At 35.1% G+C, this 21,562-nt stretch overlaps 1 protein-coding gene across 1 annotated transcript in view; it reads left to right on the top strand.

The window, feature by feature from the left end:
* LOC129943492 (uncharacterized) overlaps positions 1-17,749 on the top strand; it is a 54,434-nt gene extending 36,685 nt beyond the window's left edge. Inside the window, exons 3-7 of the mRNA XM_056052990.1 lie at positions 12,630-12,847; positions 12,919-13,809; positions 13,884-14,142; positions 14,824-15,143; positions 15,264-17,749. Coding sequence (XP_055908965.1) covers positions 12,630-12,847; positions 12,919-13,809; positions 13,884-14,142; positions 14,824-15,143; positions 15,264-16,287 — 2,712 coding nt within the window. The 3' untranslated portion in view covers positions 16,288-17,749. The remainder of the gene's footprint in view (positions 1-12,629; positions 12,848-12,918; positions 13,810-13,883; positions 14,143-14,823; positions 15,144-15,263) is intronic.
* The last annotated feature ends 3,813 nt before the right edge of the window (positions 17,750-21,562 follow it).

The following is a 21,562-nucleotide window of genomic DNA, read 5'->3' as shown; positions in this document are numbered from 1 at the left end:
TCAAGCCTAATGACCATGGACAGAGAAGAGAGTTCGTTGAATGGATTATTGAACATCAACAAATGGACCCTGATTTTTCGAGCAAAATCATCCTAAGCGATGAAGCACATTTTCATCTTGACGGCTTTGTCAATAGCCAAAATTGCCGCATTTGGCGTTCGGAGAACCCACATGTGATTATCGAAAAACAAATGCATCCACAAAGCGTGATTGTATGGTGTGGATTTTGGGCAGGAGGCATAATTGGGCGATATTATTTTGAAAATGATGCTGGTCAAGCAGTGACTGTTACTGGTGCTCGATATCGAGACATGATTACACAGTTCTTTCTGCCAAAATTGGATGTCCAATATGTGGTTTCAACAAGACGGTGCCACAGCCCGTTAAACAATTCAATTACTGCATGAGACATTTCCAGGTCGTGTACTCTCTCGTTCCGGTGATCAAAATTGGCCTCCTAGATCGTGTGATTAAACACCATTAGACTAGACATTTTTTATGGGGTTATTTAAAATCACAAGTCTATGTCAACAAGCCCACAACCACCCGTGCATTAAAGGAGGAGATTCAACGCTGCATCAACGAAATTCAGCCACATTTATGCAGAATGGTCATGGAAAATTTCAACAAAAGAGTGCGCATGTGCATGCAAAGCCGTGGAGGCCATTTGTCCGATGTGTTATTCCATACATAACTGTATCCTATGTACTTTACGAGTCAATAAAAATATAACTATCAAAAGACTAAAAACGGCGGTTTCTATTTAATTCAAATCTTGCGTTAATTTTGGGACACCCTTTATTTCTCAAACAACAATTGACTTAAAAAACAGATTTTGTTCAAGCCACAATAATGCATAATTTAACTTTTAATATATTAGAATCTAGCAGTAAAAAATAAGAATAAATTTAAATAGTTCACAACATACCTTGGATTCACTTTCAAATCGTTTCTCTGATACATTATCTTGCTCGGATGGACTCAATATGTATCTCATTGAATTTAGACTCCCAACATGAAGAATATAAATATTTAAGATGAGGATTCACAAGATTTTGAGCTAAAAAGAAAAAAAATATATTTACTATTTGAATTATGAAGCTATGACGTTAAAAGAAAAAGTCAACAATTAACTCTATAATAAAAAAAAGCTCAGCACACTAGGTTGAAATATTGAGCCACAACAATTAAATAAATGAAGTAGAGCAAAATTTGAGAGTTAATTCTCCATATAGAAAAAATTAACTGTTTTTATATTCGTAAAAAGAAAATGTTCCCAATATTCTTCGACGGCAATTAGGAAACTGTCAATTTGAAGGTTCTTTTAATTTAATAAAATCTTGTTATTTTTTTTTTCTTTTTTTGTGCAATTGGTATTTGACAAACTTGGACTTCCACTGTGGACACACCCTTTAATCATTGACAAACACCCTTGTTGCGAGGATCAACTATTAACAGATTGAATTAAACCGGTTGATAGAATTTATCAGTTGAAATAAAGATCGGTTGATAAAATATTATGCCATTGTGAATATTATATCGGAAGCAAAATTGGAATTATTCCAATCAATTTTTACTTGCGAAATATAGGAACTGTATGGCAAGTTTTGCATTCGTACAAAATTTAGTACTCGAGATTTTAATCAAACATGACATTACGAAGTCGAAAAAAGATTCCATCCGTCTGTCCTGGACCCTACAGCCCAAACCATTTAACTTTAACTTTGGAAATTAAAAAATTGAGCCAATTGAAGTTAGCCTCCATACAAATTTGTTGTTTAAAAATCGAAAATTTAAATTTTCTCAAAATCGAACCGATAGTGATTTTAATTTGGCTTACTTCAATATAAAAAAATGTTTTTGAATATATTCAGAAGGGTACCCAATTTTTAAGTCTTCTCAAGAAATAATCAACCAATTTCAATACAATTTTTTTAATTTCTTGGCTGTTTAATAATATTTGGTGATCAAATAATTTTTTTTTTAAATTCGATATCTCGAAAAGGATTTGTTATTTTCTTACGAAATTGAACTGTAAAACGTATATTCGTAAACTCTAAAAAATATCAGATTTTATACATAAATAATTAATTGAGAAAATAAAATTTTTTTTACAAATTTTAAAACATAAATTTTGAAAAACGAAAAACTGAATCAAGCTTTTAAATACAAACTTTTTTTTAAGGAATATTCTTTGATCTTAAAATACAGGAAATATTTTTAAACAGACTTTTTTGATGCGCACTGAAGTTCGTGCGACCCAGTCTTCTATTTTATTATATTGTGAATACGCGTTTCACATATTGGAAAATTATTTGAAAAAATTAGATGAGGGTATAAATGATTCTGTTTTTGTAGAAATGCATCCAAATCTTTGGAATTAAAATGCATTATTTAAGTCGAATGGTTCCCAATTATAAAAAACAAATTAATTAATCTGTACTTTCACTTTCTCTAATGCTTTTTTTTTAACCTTCGGCTATGGAATGACAAATTTTAGTATCTCTATGCGTTTCTTCAAACTTGATTAGTTATATTTTGAATTCCGGTGAAGGTTACTTTGATTTCAAAAAAGAAATTCCTAATCTGATTGCTTGAACATTTTTGTTTAAATATAATTCGTTGATATACAAATCTCCAAAATAAAATAAGAGTAAATATAAATGAGTTAAGCCTGTGGATTTTGGTTTGCTGGTAGTGACGTCATCATAAACTGATTTTTCCCCTGTAAAACAGAAACCAGTGGGAATAAAAACACGAAACTGATATTTTTGTTTGCAATTATCTTATCTTTAATGGAATGGCATTTTTTTTTCAAAACGTAGGGTACAGAATAATTTCGTCAGGGTAATGCAAAAAAAAATGTTTGAACTTTTGAAATTAATTCTGAGGGGAAAGAGATTTTTAAACCAAACCGGGATAGGGGCACTTAACCAGCATAAAATGAGCCCTAAATTGTTATTTTTATAACAAAATTACCCCACAATACCCTATTTTATTTATTGCCATCTATGTATCAAATATGTATGTAAAACTTACAGTCAGTATTACCAACTTATGTATTATACCAAATGTAAATACCTTTATCTATTATAATGAATACTTAACCTAACTTGTAATAAAGAAGTCTGTGAAGATTAACCAACGTGTTTTTTCATTATAAATTACCCCATCATTAGATTTTTAAAATTTAGTTTGGTTTAAAAAGTCTCCAAAAATTTCAACTTTGTGACGTGATAAAGGGGGTCAGGGCTTGAGATAGCAAATTGGGTTTCACTAACTTAGGAGCCCAAAAAGAGCCCTAAATTCGATTTTTGAACCAAGTGGGAATTACCCCATCACCCCATCATTAGATTTTTGAAATTGTGTTTGGTTGAGAAAGTCTCCAAAAGTTTTAGCTTTACGACTTAAGTTTGGGGATATGAGCTTAGAAAAATAATTTGGAATTCCGCGAACTAAGTAACCCAAAAATAGCACGTAATGACCCCATTATTAGTTTTTTTTTAAATTTTGTTTGGTTTAGAAAGTCTCCAAAAATTTCAACTTTGCGACTCAATTTAGAGGGTGAGGTGTGGATATACTAGTTTGGAGTTTCGCAAACTTAGGAGCCCAAAAAGAGCCCTAAATTCTCTCATCATAAGTTTTTTTAAATTATGAACCTAAAGGTGTGTGGGAACACACCAAAGCAATTTCTATTCGTTTTGTATTAGCTTAAGCTTTGCAACGCAATCCTTTAGCCCGTTCAAAGTGCTCTATCAATAATAATTATTTCTTTAACAGTATCAACTTATCGACTGCAATTTTAAGGATTGGAAACAAAAATGAAAATCGTTGTTCAAAATACCGATTTTTTCAGTCAAAAGAGATAATTCACAATGTTTCAACACTCAATTCCAAGTTTAGTAATCTAATGTCACAACGACTTTCAATAAAGTTAATTGAAAAATATCAAATATTAGATGATAGTTTATCTTCACAAAATAGGGTGAAAGTTACGAACAAAGATCTCATGATCAAAATTTGGGTCGTTGGAAAATGAAGTGTCTTTCCATTCCAGGATCTAATTTTACGAAAGAGCCTACAAAATTATGACTATATCTACGAACAGTTTCCTTAAAGTTAGCATCCTAACGTTTGTAAACATTATGGATTCCATTTAATTGTAACTTATAAGAAATATTGTTTTCACCATTCGGAAAAGTTTTGAGAAAAATAGAATTGACAGTTTTCTTACAAAAATAAAAACCTAAACAAAAAAATTCATAAAATTTGGTAAAAATTTACTTTCGACTCAAAAAACTTTTCAAAAATTAAAAATACTGTCTTCAAACTCTTTTCACAGAAAATATTGTTTTAGATATTCAGTAGTTTCTTTTATCCACCATCCACCATTACGTTTTTTCATAAAAAAATAAAATCTACAAGAAATAGTACGCAAATTTGGAAAAAAAAATTGTTCCGTTCTTAATTTCATTCATCCAATTTGTAAAAATTTAAGAAATGCTACTAAAATTGATAAAAATTTGTTTTCGACTAAAAATCTTTTTAACAAATCTAGATTTTCAAACTAAACTATTTTTGGATACGAAAAATATTGTTGGTAATTTTAAACTTTTAAAGAATAATTCAACTGACAACTTTTTTAACCCAACATGAAAACCTACAAACTTTTAAGCAAGACAAATCAACAGACGGGATGGGAAGTTATCAGTGTGGGTCGCATCCCGGCCTATTTTTCCAATTACAATTACAAGTAATTAGAATGTTCTTACTTAAGATTACGTGTAACTTTAATGGAAAAAAGGTCAATTGCTAATTACTTGTAATTTAAATTAAAGGTAGATAGAAATGGTGATCTCAAGGTAACCTAGCCTGAGATCCATTTAGCGCTATAGTGCGCCGTTTTGATACCAAAAACTCGTTTTACCTGTTATTGAAAGGGACAGATTTATAGAGAAGCTTCATAGCGATTATGTTAGAACCATTTTGTCGCATTGAGAAAAAAGATTAGGTCTCTAATCTTTGTCTCAGATAGCTCATCAAGTTCGTGAAAGAATGCTTTTCCAAAGTATTTCATTCTAGTGTTTGCCAAAGCAGGACATTTGCAGAGGAAATGGATTTTCGTTTCACTTTCTCTTTGGTCACTACAGCTACGGCAAAAGGTGTTGTGAAAGATACCTATAGGCCAATGCCCGGTACAAACCACAACAATCCTGGCTGTCTAGCCTTGGCCTGCATAGAAGATCGTTTGTACGGGTTCTGTTATAGGTGGGCAATATCTTCCTAGATATAATGCATTTGGGCAAATTGCTCAACCTTCGATTTGATTCAGTTTGGTAGATAGAAAAGATTTTACCCTTCATAGCACCAAGAGGAATGTTAAACATTTTCGCAAGTGAGCTTGCCTGGCTAGCTCGTCAGTCCATTCATTTCCCACGATACCACTATGGCCCGGGACCCAGATCAGGGTGACACCGAGGCAAGCTCATCGCGATATTGCTGGACCAATTTAGATGAGGATATGGCCGAGTTAATGGCTTTGACAGCTGCCTGACGGTTTTGGTTTGGGTTTTGGTTAAGTATCTTACATGCCTCCCTTATTGCCAGCAGTTCAGCCTGAAAAACGCTAGCAAAGTCAGGAAGCCTAAAGGATTTGGCTACATTTAGGGACTCAGAAAAGATCCCAGAACCAACTCCGCACTCCATCTTTGAGCCGTCAGTAAAGATGGTTGTGTCGAAACCTATCGACACGATGTCAACATCCCAATCTTCTCTCGATGGGAAAATAATCTTAAAACCTTACTAAGGCTCAAAGTAGGAGTACAGTAGTCAGTGTCTACCGAGATAATATCTGAGGGAATCAATTTCGTAGTGTTGCTGTGACCATAAGGTTTTGACAACCAGCTATTTGATTCCTTCAGCCTGATAGCGCTGCAGGAAACTATGTATTTAATAAAAAGGTCGATTGGTAGAAGATCCAAAATAACATTTAAGACGTCCATTGGGCAAGTACGCATGGCCCCTGTGGTGCCCACGCAAGCTGTTCTTTGAACTTTCTTTAGGTTATCAATATTATAGGCTTTGCTAAGAGCAGGCTACCACACAATCGACCCATATGTTAAGATTGGACGTACTACGGCTGTGTACGTCCATAAAATCATCTTCGACTGAAGTCCCCACTTTTTGTCGAAAGTTTTGCTGCAGACGTAGAAGGCAACACAGGCCTAACCCGTACTTCAATATTTAGTTTCCAGTTTAGTTAGGGTCGAGTATAACTCCCAAATATTTAGAACTGGAAGACAATGATAGGATTCGACCGTTGAGTCGAGGTAGCGTGAAGGGCGGTAATTTAGTTTTGGTGGTAAAGATCAACAGTCAGTTTTACTTTAGTTAACTCCTAGTTCACAACTCGTGGCCCAGCTGCTAACTTTCTTCAAAGCTGACTCCGTGATTTCACTAATCACAGATGTTTACTTTCCTGACACCAATAGCACCAAATCATCCGCATAGGCTACCGCCTTCACTCCACATCTCTCTAATTTAACGAGAATTGTATCCATGACCAGAAGCCATAGAAGAGGCGAAAGGACACCACCCTGGGGTGTTCCCCTACTCACGTGTTTTTGATTTAAATCAAAGTCCGACATTTTTTTTCGAGACGTAATAACTATTTCCACACTTTAGATGGGATATAAATGTGTCTAAACTTAGTTTAAAAACCTCACCAAAAAGAGATGCAGGCAGTTCTTTGGGTTAAATAAAAAAGAGAATGTGCCAAAAGTTAACCATTAAACGTTCTTAACGCACGACGTTCGTTTCTGGAAGAAACCCGTACTTTAATTACTATATAGTTAACATATATAGTTATATATACTTTAATTACTATTTAGTTAACATTTCTTTAATCATAGTAATAGTAACTGTAAACTGTTTGCATTCAAAAATACTTTGAACTCTTAGTTACCATACTTGCCGACAAAGCCTTATTAAGGTAGGTCTACAGCTTATATGGGTGCTCCAACCCCATATCTTGTGATGAAGCTTGTTGTCTATTTGCAGCAGTTGATATAATTTTAATTGTCACGCCATTCATCTACTCTCGTTTTTATTTTTTCCTAAAAAGTCTTCAAGACATCTTTGATATTTCTATCAAAACAAAAAATACAAATTGTTAACTTAAAACGAGTAGCAAATGTAAACACAAAGTGAAAAGAAGAAAAATGGTCTATCTGTTTCTGCAGTTTAAAATCCATGAGATAAAACATCGTTAGTTATTTATTTTCAAAAAATATAAAGAAAAACTTGATTTTAACTCAATTTTAAACAAAAAACATGTAATTTAATGAAATTTCCAATCGATCGTAACAACGCTGTCAAACTGGCTCCATTAATTTTTATAATTAAACAGATAACAGACACAAAAGACTCGAATAAAAACTTGATTTTTATTATGAACGCTTGAACTAATTTTATCATTTTTGACAGTTCGCAGCACGATGACAGTGATTGGGATTTGATGGTGAACTGTGTGTGAAATGCATTTTCGAAATGCACAACTTCCAACGAATTAAGACATTTTAATGAAATTCGTTTTAAAAACAAGAAAAGAAAAACTAAACTATGAAACTTTGAAATTTGAATTGCAAAATTTAAATATTTATGTTACTTTTCTTTTAACAGCTTTGCGTGCCTAAGTTGGTTTCATTTCAGTTGGTCATTGCACTAGTCTTTTTAGTGATGGTAGACTAAGAAAAAAGAAGGGAAGACTTTGGATTGTTAAAAATTACACATTATGTTTTATAATACCTAAACACCTTTCAACTCGGTTGTGCATCATGTGGTTTTGTATAGAAGGCACAGCCGTCGTCGTCGTCTAGCTAAAGAGTTTTTATTTTCCTATGTATGTAGGTATATGAGCCCTGCAGAAATAGAGCTAAGTAAGTTCAACTTCATTTATATCGCGTGCCTGGTATGCATTTAATTTGTTCACTTGCAATTGTTAGTTTCATATTTTTGTGATTTTTTATATTAAAATATTTAAAGAATTTATTACATATTATTTAAGGTTGCACAAAATCACTTTAATTAAGCTTAGCGATGAGCAAACTTATTTAGTATGTCATAATAACTGAAAGCAGAAATAAATGGATTGTGATTCGAAAATTGACATTTGTATTGCTTTATGAAGTTTTCTTTAGTAAGAAAAAATCACTTTTGTTTTATTTTCCAATAAAAAAACACAAATTCCTTGAAAAAAATATTTGTCAACCTGACAGTTGACATGGATTTTAAGGCAGGGGTGCCAGCACAGAACTTGATACAAACGAGTTAAGTCGATACAATCGAGCATTGGCAAAACAAATTTTGGTTCAATCGAGTGTCCTCGATTATTTAGCTAATGGATGCTTGCTCGTATCCCTCGTGGCCCTAGCCAACGGAGTCCGGAACAGAATTGTCTCCGACTTCTGTACATTTATTTTCAGTTTCCAGTCGTCGCAACATCGCTGAATCTTGTCGAAATCACGCTGCAAGAGAATTCTAATAACCTCAACCTTTCGGGTCGTTCTGTACGCAATTAGATCGTCGGCGTACGCAATTGCCTTTGTAAGACTACCAATCAGATCGCTGGTGTAAATGCTGAAGAGAATCGGCGAATTCACCGGTCCCTGTTGAAGACCATTTTTAATTGAGAATGTTGTGGTAGAAGTTACATTGCCACTTTTGACAACAAGCTTTCTACCGTTAAGCATATCATAAAGTATATACAACAATGGCTTGCTTATGCCAAGCCTGCTCAGTTTTAGGTAAAGACCCTCTTGCCATACGGTGTCAAAGGCCTTTTCCAAATCAACCAAAACAGCACCTGTGCATTGTTGTTTTGATTTATTTCATTGGATATCAGTAACGAGTTTAGACGCAGCATGAATTGTGTCATGGCCCGCCTTGAACCCGAACTGTTTATCCGGAATTATTTTGTTGTCCGCAGCCCACTTAGTCAGAGCCCTATTAATGATTTTTTCGAAAACTTTGCTGATGCTCGGAAGAAGACCTATCGACCGAAGATTTGACGGGTTGGAGTTGTCCTTTCCCTTTTTCGGGAGAGGATGAACCACAGCGGTCTTCCAATGCACTGGATAATATGCATTATTCAGTGCATTGTTGAAGAGTGTGGTGTACATGTAAATTGCTTCCATAGGTAATTGTACCATCGACACCTGCTGACTTCTTGTTTTTTTATTGAATTGAATATGAGCTTAAGCTCAACCTTCGTCACTAACAAGGGACTTGGTCCCGTTAATCTTCATTGAACCGCATGAAACCGCCGTTCTCAGATCACCGTTGTGTCATGTCATTTCGAAGGTAAAAGTGATTAAGTAGGGCTCTGTTTTCCAGGTCGTGGTTGGGGCGAAAGTTAACATTCACCTTGTACACTTGCTCGCAAGCAGCTCCCACCGCCTCCACTTTTTCCTTCGGATGTTCAATTATATAAAAGTCATCGTCAAAGATGGCTTCTTTTGGAGCTATTTTCGCTGTCCTGAGTACGTCTCTGTTTTCTTCGGTTCTTTGGAGTTTCAGACTCGGAAGGTCATTGTCGTTCTTTTTCCTGAATATCTTGTTGATTTTAGGGAACATACTAGGATCACTCGAATTAACTGACCGGATCTTGCGGTCCCAGTACTTGTTAATTGAAAGCCTGTTGTTCTCCTTAATCAACAGATTGACATTTTTTATTGAAGACTTCAGTGTCCTAACCTCCAAGTCGTGTGGGTCTGTAATTCGTCTGTACAAGTTTTTGAGTCTTGTCAGTACTCTTGTGCTTTCGCAGTGCGTCAATAGTCGCGTTTCTGTATGCGTCCATTTGGTCCCGTTCTTAGTACTTTGGTATTGTCCGTTCCATCGTTCGTTTTATTGTTTCGTCCATCTGTTGTACGTGTTGGTCAATTTCAGTATTTGTCAGGTTTCTGTTGTTTGGTGGGGCTTTGTCACTCGAACGAAGTTCTCTCGCTAGGGCGTTGGTGAAACGAGTCCAACGCATCTTCCTGTAATTGTAAGAGTGTGTTGCAACGTGTTCCTCCAACTCCACGCGTTTGTTCGGAATCTGCATTACAGCAGCCAGTCCGCAGTGATCACTGTTGTACTCGACTGTCTGTAAGCAGTTTCGAGGGTGATTACCTACTTTGTCCGTTACTGTCAGTCTAGTGTCGCACATGTTTTGCGTTCAAATCACCGGCCAAGATGAAATAGTTTTCTTCCAAGCTCAGTCCATCGCAATAACCATCATGCCACAGGTACTACTTAGAGAAGAACTGCTCAATCTAAATTTCATACCCCATAGACATGATTTACATTTGATGTGCTAATTATGCAATATGGGTGAGAAAGAAAACATTTTTGATTTCATGGGTGTTTGGAAGCGAAGTTTTATTGGAAGAGCTGATCACTCATTATCTAAATGAAGTAGATGCTCCCTTGTTATATAAATATTGTAATATCGCATTAGATTATAGAAACAGAATTATTAACGAAAATTTTTAAAGATTGAACATTTAACATTGAAAAAAATAAATCTAATTTAATCTAAAATTAAAATTGAAGCCAGATCAGAAATGAACAGAATAGATATAAGAACACAAAATAAGTACACATTACTTTTTTGTATTTTTTTCAAAAAGTAGTATTAGACGTGAATATAACTGGTCCATACTTTTTGAACTGTTGTTTAGTGAATTCGACCTCCTGAAGTACATTGCACAATGTATTTCACCGCTGATTTGATGTACTGGAATCTAGTAAGCTTTATTTTTAGGATGATGATCTGCTATGGGGATTTTTAGGACAATTTCTTAGCAAATTGCAGCACCAAGCTGTCGTCATATGAGTTGCAGGCTTGTTCCTTATCATTCTTCTAGGGGTTTTGTTAGAAATGCACCTTGATGCTCATTTCGCATCCAAGCTTACGAAAAGCAGTCAGCTTATTCTGAAACAAATCTGAAGTTTTTTGTCTTGAAAGGTTTCGACAACCGACGCAAATGAGGTTCACTTTTTTCGTTCTTTTTTATTAATACATTCACCAAAATTAGTGTTTTTTATAAACCTTCTGATTTAAAGGCCATTGTGTTTAATTCTTGCATTTTTGTAATCAAGAATTTAAAAAAATTTGAATTTTGAAGTGGAGGCAGTATTATTTTATTTCTCTGCCCTGACAGTCTATCACAAAAACAAAAGAATCAAGGACATTTTGTGTATCCACTTTGCTGTAAAGGTGGAAGTTAATTTTCAAGCCACACTTATGACCCATCTATATTTTTAATAATCTTGTACTCTTCTTTCATATGTGTTCAGTGAGAAAAAGTTATTGATCCAAATTGTTACCATTGTTTAAAAGCACACACTTTAAACATCGCTTGGAACTGTCATCTTGAAAATGCTCATTTTTGTTAAGATACCTTTAACATCCTGACAGAAAACGAGACATTTTTCCTGAGAATAGAACATAAGCAGCTCTGCTTCCGTTTTAAGGTAGAAAATTCTTTTTGCTCCTTTTTTTCTTTAAGCAGGGATACCAGTAACGATTAAGATTGTTTTGAGAGGTTACGATCATTGATGAGATTACTTAACTCACTTTAATTGAATCATTGGAGACTTTATTTTCTGTCTTTATCTGTGTCGCAGAAGGTTAAGAGTATTTTCTCCAAAAGATCTCGTAGCTGATGAAATTCATCGGAATGAGATACTTACTTACTAACTTAAGGTGGCGCTACAGTCCTGTGTGAACTACTACCCAACAAACTTTTCCATTTACCTCGGTTCCTAACTTGATGTCTCCAATATCTCACTCCGAGTTGGTTGAGATCACTTTCCACTTGTGCGCTCTACCTCTACTGCGCTGTCCTGTAGGAGTGGATTCAAAGACTTTCCGGCCAGGAACATTGGTTTCTATGCTCTCTACGTGACCCAGCCATTTCAGTCGTTAAAATTTTACCCTTCTAAGTCTACGTTGCAGTACAACTCGTCGTTCCATCTTCTCCTTCCGTAATCGTCTATACATACGGAAACGATCAATTGCTTTCATCCGCTGTTGTCATAGTCCGCAGTGCGGGGATGATGAAGGTCTTATACAGCGACTTTTTGTTCGCCCAAGAGAGGGCTTTGCTCCTCAATTGCTTTCTTAGCCCAAAGACGTTAAAATAATACGGCAGGGAAGATTTTGTAAGCCATGTAAAGTAGTCCGATGAATCAATAGTTGGTGCAGTTTAGATGGTCTTTTTTCAGAATGTGCCAAACTTTAAGGTACTTTTATTTTTAGACTCCTCCTTTTCCCATTGGTGCAAACGTCGTTAAGTACATGTTTTGCAAACAATATGTAATGCCTAGGATTAAGGTTGATCACCAAGTTTGGTACCAAAATAAACATTTAATACTTTTTGTCACAAATTCGGTAAAGTATAAATAAAATTACTCGGGGTGGGTTACACGAAACTATTAATACAATTTTCATATGCGACAGGTCTTTTTGCTCTATACTTTGAAAACTTACAAATGATCTTGCTCCAAACTTCCGATTTGAAATTGGGTTCCTTAATTTATTGAAAACTCGTTAATCGCATTTTTTTTCTTTTTTTTTCTAGAAATCCAATTCCGGCTATTTAGACATCTGCGCAACGGGACTGCGAGTTAAGCCTGGCAGTAATAACCACATTGACAGCAACGTCACTCCGTTCCACAATATTGCTGTTTGGTCAGCGGTTAAGTTTGTCGTTTCTGAAAAAGAAGGCGGAGCAGCATTTCTTCCACTTATAACCGATCCGGAAAATATTGACAAATCTACTTTATTTCAGCCGTTATCGTAAGTTTTCTGAGACTCTTTAGTTTCTTTAGTTTAATTCATAATTCTTCTTTTTTAAATCGCATTTAAAGCTCCTCCGAGCAACGCAAAATCGCCTCCAGTTTGCATGCACCAATTTTCGCAGTGGTTATGCGATCATCGGGTGTCCCAAAAGTTCTCGAATGCCATGGTTTCGTTTGCAAGAGCACCGAAGATGCAATTGTCATTGCTGCTACCCTTTACCAGAGCCTAATGGCTCACGTAAGTGCGAGCAGTCATCGCAGTACAAAGCGACGAACCCCCCGGAACCAAAATGGCGTCAGTTGTATAAGCATTGCCAGCAGTTCCGCTCTGACAGGCTCGAACTACCTGTCCCGATCAGCTGTGACGAGTATTTCGGTGGGACGAAAGAACTCGGTGCGTAGCTCTTATCGCGGTGGACCAGCTGTGCCATCGCGAACAGGACGGAAAAAACGCACAACTCCCGGAAATTCACTCTCTGGAAGCACAGACATTATAAACGAGAGCATCGAAACAACGACTGAGGAACGCAAACGAAAATCCCACAAAACCCGCCGAGCTCCACCGATTCCGACAAACAGTAGCATTGTCCAGCAAAAGGAAATTATCAACAGTCGAATGATTCATCATCAACAGGACGTAATTCTTACCAAACATAGAATTCACTCCGAAAACTCAGACCTCTGCGACTCATCGTATTCGGGTCCGAACAATAATATCAATAATAACAGCTGCAACGTCCTCGAACGACGCAACAAACATTCAAATCACTCAAATGACAGTATCTATCGAACAACAAATACATCGGGCACTGTTGGCCGAGGTTTTGACACAAACGGCGACATCCTTACTCGAGTGGCAATACCTAGATCCGGTAGCTTCCTGAATACAGGAGGGCTTACACGGTATAAATCTCGTGCTGCTCGCCGTCACTCTGGTGGCAAAATTGGCGGAGGTGGTGGGTGAGTAATAGTTGCCAAATAATTTTTAATTGTTTGTTTTATTCGTGAATGAGAACAGCTTTTACTTATATTAGATCACCTCTGGGATTCAGTGAACTCTTTAACGAGTTTCGATTGCATGAGAATCTTCATTCATTGGATGATATATTGAATGCCATAATCGATGCGGATGGGATGTCGTTTAATGATTTGAAACCAATTTACAAAGAGTTTCTACTTAAATTGGCTGTAACGCTCACTAAAGACGAACTTTATCAACGTTCGAAAAATATAATGCGAAGACAAAAGAAGAAGAAATTGAAACGCCGGAATAGTAATATAAATTCACAACAGGTAAATAAGAATTTGATGAACTTTCGAGTTGTAATGTCAAATTGAGTTGTTATTGTTTCTCCTAATCTTTTTACGTCTACGTTTATAAAACAAAAAATATTAACAGCTTAACGTTACGTTATTATTCTGAACGCTTTATACGTATTGCTCAGTTAATTTAAACCAAATTTTAGTTTAAATTACTATTACAAAGAGGAGATGGACGTAACGTTATACATACGCTTACGTACTGTACACTTAACGTAATTTTGATTTGCTAACAAACTTTCAATCAAGAAACTTACGCTAGAATAACTTGAATATAAGATTCTACGAATAAAAAATAAATAAATAAAGAACACCTATTTTAACGTAACGTAATGTAAAACTCTGTTGTCTTCATTGGTTGAACGTTGTTTACGTAAGAAGTAAATTTGAGCCATTTCTTAACTAAACATTACTATCACAAAGTGAAGATTAACGTTAACCAAATGTTTTCAAACGTTAACGTTTTACATACGCTTACGTAATGAACACTTAACATAGTTTTGACATTGTTGTCAAATTGGTTACTTAACTCAAACATAATTTTATAAGTAAAAAAATAAATAAATTAGCAACACTGATTAAACTACGTAACATAACGTTATTGTTACTGATAATTTGAAGAATTTTTAATAACATTTAATTTTTTGTTTGCAGAAAAAACCGAAAACTTTGTTTTTTGGTGCCAAAAGCCTCAAAAAGGTTTTTCAGTTCGGCCAATTTCGCGCTTGCCGCGGAAAGCCGCCGAAGCCGCCTCGGAATAAAGAAGCTTTACAACAAAGTGCCTCACCACCACCGCCCTTAATAAATAATAGCTTATCAGCCAATCTACCCAAATCTACTGCTGCTCATCTACAACAACAGCAACAACAGCAGCTAATGCATAATCGGAGTCGTGTTGCAACAAGTGGTTCAGATGTTTCGATGGCACGTAACGAACAAGCATTCAATGGAATCAACCGAAACAGCTCCAGTGGGTAAGTAATATGGTTTATAAAATATTTTTGAATCCCATCATCTGACAGTTCTCCAAAGAGTTAACTGTCAACATTAAAGGAATGTTTTTAATTTTTCCTTTTCTTTTGTCATTTTTTTAGATACGTATCATGTTCTGAATGCAGCTACGACTCCGAAGCATGTACCTGCGTATCCGCAGATCGTTGCTATTGTAGCTTAGGCGCCGATCACAATCAATTGAACGAAAAATTACGGAAGAAAAGCTCACAAACAATGAACAGTAGCGGAACTTTTGTAAAAGCCCATCGGGCTCATTCAAAAAATTGCAATATGAAACCTCTCGCGTCATCACAAAGTATTTCGACGATAAATCGTCAATCGCTGATATCCTGCAAGTCCGAGGACAAGTGCTATTGTTCGATGGTGGAAACGACCAATGGTGAAGAGGACACCGGACATTCAGACACGACAACTTGGTGTGACACTGACAGCTGTGTCAGTGCAAGCAAGTGCTATTGTCAACGTCCACATCGCCGAGTTGAAAGTCCCCAACGACGATCTTCCAAACAGAGTTTGACAACAACGACAGGCAATACACCACAGCTACGCAACAAACCCTGTGAAAAACTCGCCCTGGATTATGAACTCTTCACTGTTGGTGGCAATGGAAAATCTGTGCAGCCGCATGAAGCACTGAGCGTAAAGAAAAGCGTAGAAGCAGCTGCCCTCTTTGCCGATGTCAAACTCAGCCAGACCACCGATATCAAAAGCTTATGTGGTGCCGGTGGTGGTGGTGGTGGTTCATCAAATAAGACATCATCTGTGGCCAGTTCCAGCCGAAGGCAGTCGAAGAGGCGCGATCGAGACTCGTTATCGAGCTCAACCGATCGCCACAAGCACCGAACATCAGGATCGATATCTTCATCAGGCGGTAAAGGTGGTAGAAGTGGTGGGAATGGTGAAGGTGGTAAAGAAGAATCTCCCTCCCAAAAGTCATACTCGGCTGATGATCTTCTGAACAAATTAAGTGCAATCGACAAATTCGGGTCGAACGGTACCTACAGCATCAGTGATAAATTAAAAGAAAATTCCTCTTCGGGTCATTATCAGTCGATGAGAGCTGTGAGTGCCTCCTTGGAAGACACACTTGGGTATTTGCCATGATGTCAAATGCTTTATTGCTCCAGAACTGATAGATACAATATCTAGTAGCCTTCGTTATTCTTTGATGGACACAGAATTTCTAAATGACACACTCTCTTTTTTTGGTCATCTTGTCTTCTTTTAATTAAACAACAACAACAACAACAATGACGAAGACAAGATGATGATAATGAGAGAATGATGATGACAGATGATGTTGAACATGGTGGAAAGATATTTTCCTCATGTCACATTCTTAGCTGGTATAAGAAGATATACTTTTTACATTTTTATGCTCGTATAAGACTCTAGACAGTTAGTTTTGTAGTTTTTAATCACAATCAATGTTAAATTTAATTGGCAAAATAGTTTTTGTTTTGCAATCGATTTGTTACCACACAACAATGATGATGCAGAAATTAGTTAGAAAGTATTCAATTAGAAATAAATAAATATTTATCAAAACAATTTAATTGATTTTTTGAATGATCATACAACGTAATGGAATAAAACAACTTATTTGCGAGACAAAAACTAATTACTCATAGGTATTTCATTGTTCGAATTTAATTTTAAAAATTGAGAAGTTAGCCCCTTTTATTTTAGAAGCACAAATAAAATTCAGCTGAAATAGCTGACTATTTAGATTGAAAAGAACTTGAACCTCGTTCTTCGCTCGTTTGGACCTTTTTGTAACCAATAGCATTGGAAAGATTATTATTGTTCATTATATTTCAAAAGCTTTTTTAGTTCTGTCAATAAATACGGTGTTTGAAAAATATAGAATTTTTGAGTTTGTTATATTTGACAGCTATGGCGATCATCGCCATTGTATTTAGTCAGTTTCAACAAGTTTTCAATTAAAACTGTATCTAACGACAACGCCTACGATCACGCATACAATTTCTTGGGTACCAAATGTATCCACAATTTCGGATAGCTTTGACTTCACTACTTCCATCATAATGTTTGCCTTATTTTCGATCAGCTCTGTGCACTTTGACGTGTCTAAAGTATCAATATTTGTTTTGTGTCATGTGTCACATTTTATTTTGACAGATTATTTAAACCAAAACTATCAGTTTGTCAAACTGTGCCTCAGTATTGTGCCTTCACCTTTAAGCAGCTTTAACGCTTCATATTTCTTTTAATCTTCGTCTATTAAATTTAAGAGGTGGTGCTAACTTATTTCTTTTTGTTCTTGTAGTTAATTTAGTTGAAAAGTGGGGTAAATAATATATGGGTATTGGTAAAATTATATTTATATTATTTTATATAACCACTTAATAAATTTTACTATAATATATAAAGCCATTGTGACTGTATTATGTCCTTATTTTAAATTAATTTGTATTAAATATCGTAACACATTTACAAAAGTAAACATAATTAAATTTAACATGTGCAATAAAAATTACCATTGCAATAAATAAACAAATTAAGTGCAATATTTTAATAAAAACTATTTTCTTTTTTAATTTATTTAAAGATATTTTTTTCTCTTTTTATTAAGAAGATGATATTGTGCAATAATTATTTAGATGAACTGTACTGTATTATTAATTGTGTTTTGTTTTTCTATTTAAGCATAATAATAATAATATATTAATATTACGTATATATCATATTTTATTATTTATCTAGAAAATATGCAGAAAACATAAGAATTATATGATTTAAAATAAAAGCTATTGTGACAAGTTTGAAAAAGAGATGTGTCGTTATTTGTTTATTTGTTCTAATTTTTTTATTTTCATAATCATACAACGAATGGTTATGGAAGAATTTTTTTTTTCGTTGTCCATAGCTCAAAAAGAGGAGAGATATCGACTTCAAATAAATTTTGCTATACAGATAAAAAGGCAGAAAGGCAAACAAATATATTTTTTGAAAAAAATCCAATTAAATTTATAAATGAAAATAACTGAAAATAATAATTTGTCACCTCGAAAATTTTACGAATACAAAATTATTTTATCTCCAAACCAATTTTGTGCATGGAAAAATAAAGTTTTTAACATCTGGTAAAATTTTGAGAAAAAGCTTATTGACAGTTTTTTTTATAAAAAATAAAAACCTAAGAAAACATTACTCAAAGTTGGTAAAAATTAAATTTCGACTCAAATATTTTTTCAAAACTTTGAGATGTTGGCTTGAAGCTACTTTTCAATTTTAAAAAAATACTGTTGTCAACATTCAGTAAAATTTTGAGAAAGACCGAATTGACATTTTTTTCCAAAAAATAAAAATTTAAAAGACTATTCAACAAAAGTTGGTAAAATTTATTTTCGACTAAAATATCTTTTCAAAAATTTGGGATCATGCTTTCCAACCAATTTTAATTTATAAGGAGTATTGTTTTTAACTTTCTGAAAAGTTTTCAGAGAAATCGAATTGACAGTTTTTTTACAAAAAAAAAAATTAAGCAAGAAAATTAATAAAATTCGGAACTAAAAGTTTAAAAAAAAAAAATAAAAACCTAACAAAAAAGAACTTTGTAAAAATGTACTTTCGACTCAAATAGCTTTTCAAAATTAACAACATTGTCTTCAACCCTTTTTTATTTCACAGAAAATATTGTTTTCGATAAAGAGCAGATTTTTTTTTTATTAAAATCGAACAGTCCGTCCTTTTCGTGCACTGATTTGGAAAACATTTTCAGCTCAGTCAGTAAACCAGTGCTAATAACAGGCGATTTCAATTCATGGAGCCCCCTATGGGGTTCCCCTGCTGTTAATTCAAGAGGCAAAATTATAGAAAACTTCCTTACAAACTCAGATTTATCCTTGTTGAACGACGGTAGTCCTACTCATTTTTCAACACATAGAACGTTTACCCATGTTGACCTCACTTTAATCTCTCCTCAATTCTTGCCTTCGACTTCTTGGAAGAGAAACTCTTTTCTTCACGGTAGTGACCACTTTCCAATAGTTACTTCAGTCAATCTAGGTACCCAGCAACCCCACACAAAACCCATCCCAAAATTTAAAACAGACCGCGCTAACTGGGGTGTGTTTCAACTTCTTGATCGAATCTCACACGCAATCACAAAATGTCAATAAAGAAGCAGCCTTTATAAAAAAATGCATAATATCAGCGGCTAACGTATCGATTCCTCAATCTAAAAACGTTTGGCACAAAAAATCCGTTCCATGGTGGAACTCCGAACTTAACGATCTACGTTTCAAGAAACAGTCTCTTTGGAAACTGTATAAAAAACATCCTTACGAAATAAACTTAATAAACTTCCGAAAAGCTAACGCTGCATTTAGGAAAAAAGTAAAGCTATCAAAGGCCTAGAGCTTTCAAAAATTTACAGAGTGTATCAATCCCAAAACCCCAAGCAAAAAGATGTGGTCCGTCATAAAGACCCTTACTGGCAACTATTCGCCTTACACCATCAAGGTTATAAAATCTCCATCCGGTACTCTGGCAGACTCGTTCCAAATCTCAGATCATTTTGCCAAATGTTGGTCCTCATATTCATGCAACTCCAATTTTTCTCCCTCATTCCGTGAATCCAAACTCAAAGCTATGCACAACACCTGCTCTCCATCATACCTGAGCCCATCTGCCAAGTCCATTGAAACCCCTATAAACACCATTGAGTTTGAAAGCTGCATCAGCGCCGACAAAGGTCGGACTCCAGGGTTTGACAGAATCTCTTACCCAATGATTCGTAATGCCCCACCAGCTGTAAAACAACACCTAATTCAACTGTATAATAGTATATTAAACTCTGGTGTTATTCCACAATCATGGAAAACTGCAACCCTAATTCCCATTCCCAAACAAAAACAAAACCCTATTGATACTAATAGTTACAGACCTATATTCCTTCTATCGTCCATGAGTAAATTGTTAGAAAAAATTGTTTCAAAGAGACTACTTTGGTTTATAGAAAAAAATAATTTCATTGCCCTCAATCAAGTGGCCTTCAAAGACGGCCGTAGTACAATTGAATCGTTACTATATATTGACGAATCTGTCTCTACAGCAATTTCGTCAAAAAATCACATCTCAATCTTATCCATTGATTTTGTAAAAGCCTTCGACCGTACAGGCATCCATGTTGTGTTGAATAAACTAGTAAAATGGAAAATTGGGCCAAAGATATTCAATTTTGCACAATCCTTCTTAACGAATCGTAAGTTTAGAGTTAGAGTAAACAACACCTTTTCAGACATCTACAACCTGAATAACGGTATACCTCAGGGATCGCCTCTATCTGTTGTTATCTTTATCATAGCCTACAACGATAGAAGTGATATAATTTTGCAATCCAAGAACATTGATCACACCCTGTACGCTGACGACCTCTACATTCTTTCAAAGTTTAAAGAAAACTCTCGTACAGAAAATTCCTTCAATGATATCCTTGCTCGAATAAACTCTTGGTGCGTTCAATCGGCGCTCAATTTTCTTTGAACAAAAGCAAACACTTACACATTTGTAGAAAACATACATGTTCTAGTCCTGTTATTAACATAAATAATACTATTATTCCTATATATTTTGATTTGATTTTGATACTAGGCATTGTATTTGATTGTAAATTTAGCTTTAAGGAACATTGTTTAGCTTTAAGATCTAACTTGGCTACCAGGCTTAACAACATAAAATATTTAGCATCAAAAAATAGTTTGACCCATATGAATTCATTGATTAATGTTACAAAAGCCATAATATTATCAAAAATTGATTATGGCCTTGTTATATATGGCAAATGTGCAAAATCCTACATCCAACCAGTTCAATCAGCATATCACGCCGCAATAAGAGCCAGCCTCAAAGCTTTTAAGACAAGTCCTTTAAAAAATATGTTAGCTGAGGGAGGTTTTTCGTCGATCACAAAAAGAAAAGAAGTCCTTACATCAAGATTTGTAGGAAAAATACTTGAATCCTATGACTCTCCAATTCTTTTGGACTCAACGAAAATCCTTAAACGCTTAAAGACACCAAAAAACCATCAGCCCTCTACATAACTTTAATGTATGCGAGAAAAATCGGCATTGAACCAAAAATTAAAAAAAAAAGATGTCGAGTGTGACCCTCCTTGGCTATGCCCGAAGGAATCCATCAACACTGCACTCTAAATCAATAAATTGGGTGGCGCAACAGTCCATTAAGAACCAGGTCCTAGTGACTTACAACTCTCAACCATTCCTGTGTGCGAGTAATGTTGTCAGGAATGGAGGGGACCTACAGTTTATATGCCGATTCCGAACGGCTAATTTGAGAAAGCACTTTTTCATGACAAGAGTTACTCTTGGAGAATTTGTCAATTCCTCGCAAG

Source organism: Eupeodes corollae, chromosome 1 (assembly GCF_945859685.1).
Source record: "Eupeodes corollae chromosome 1, idEupCoro1.1, whole genome shotgun sequence".
Classification (NCBI taxonomy): Eukaryota; Metazoa; Arthropoda; class Insecta; order Diptera; family Syrphidae; genus Eupeodes; species Eupeodes corollae.
This window is presented reverse-complemented; position numbering and strand designations above follow the sequence as displayed.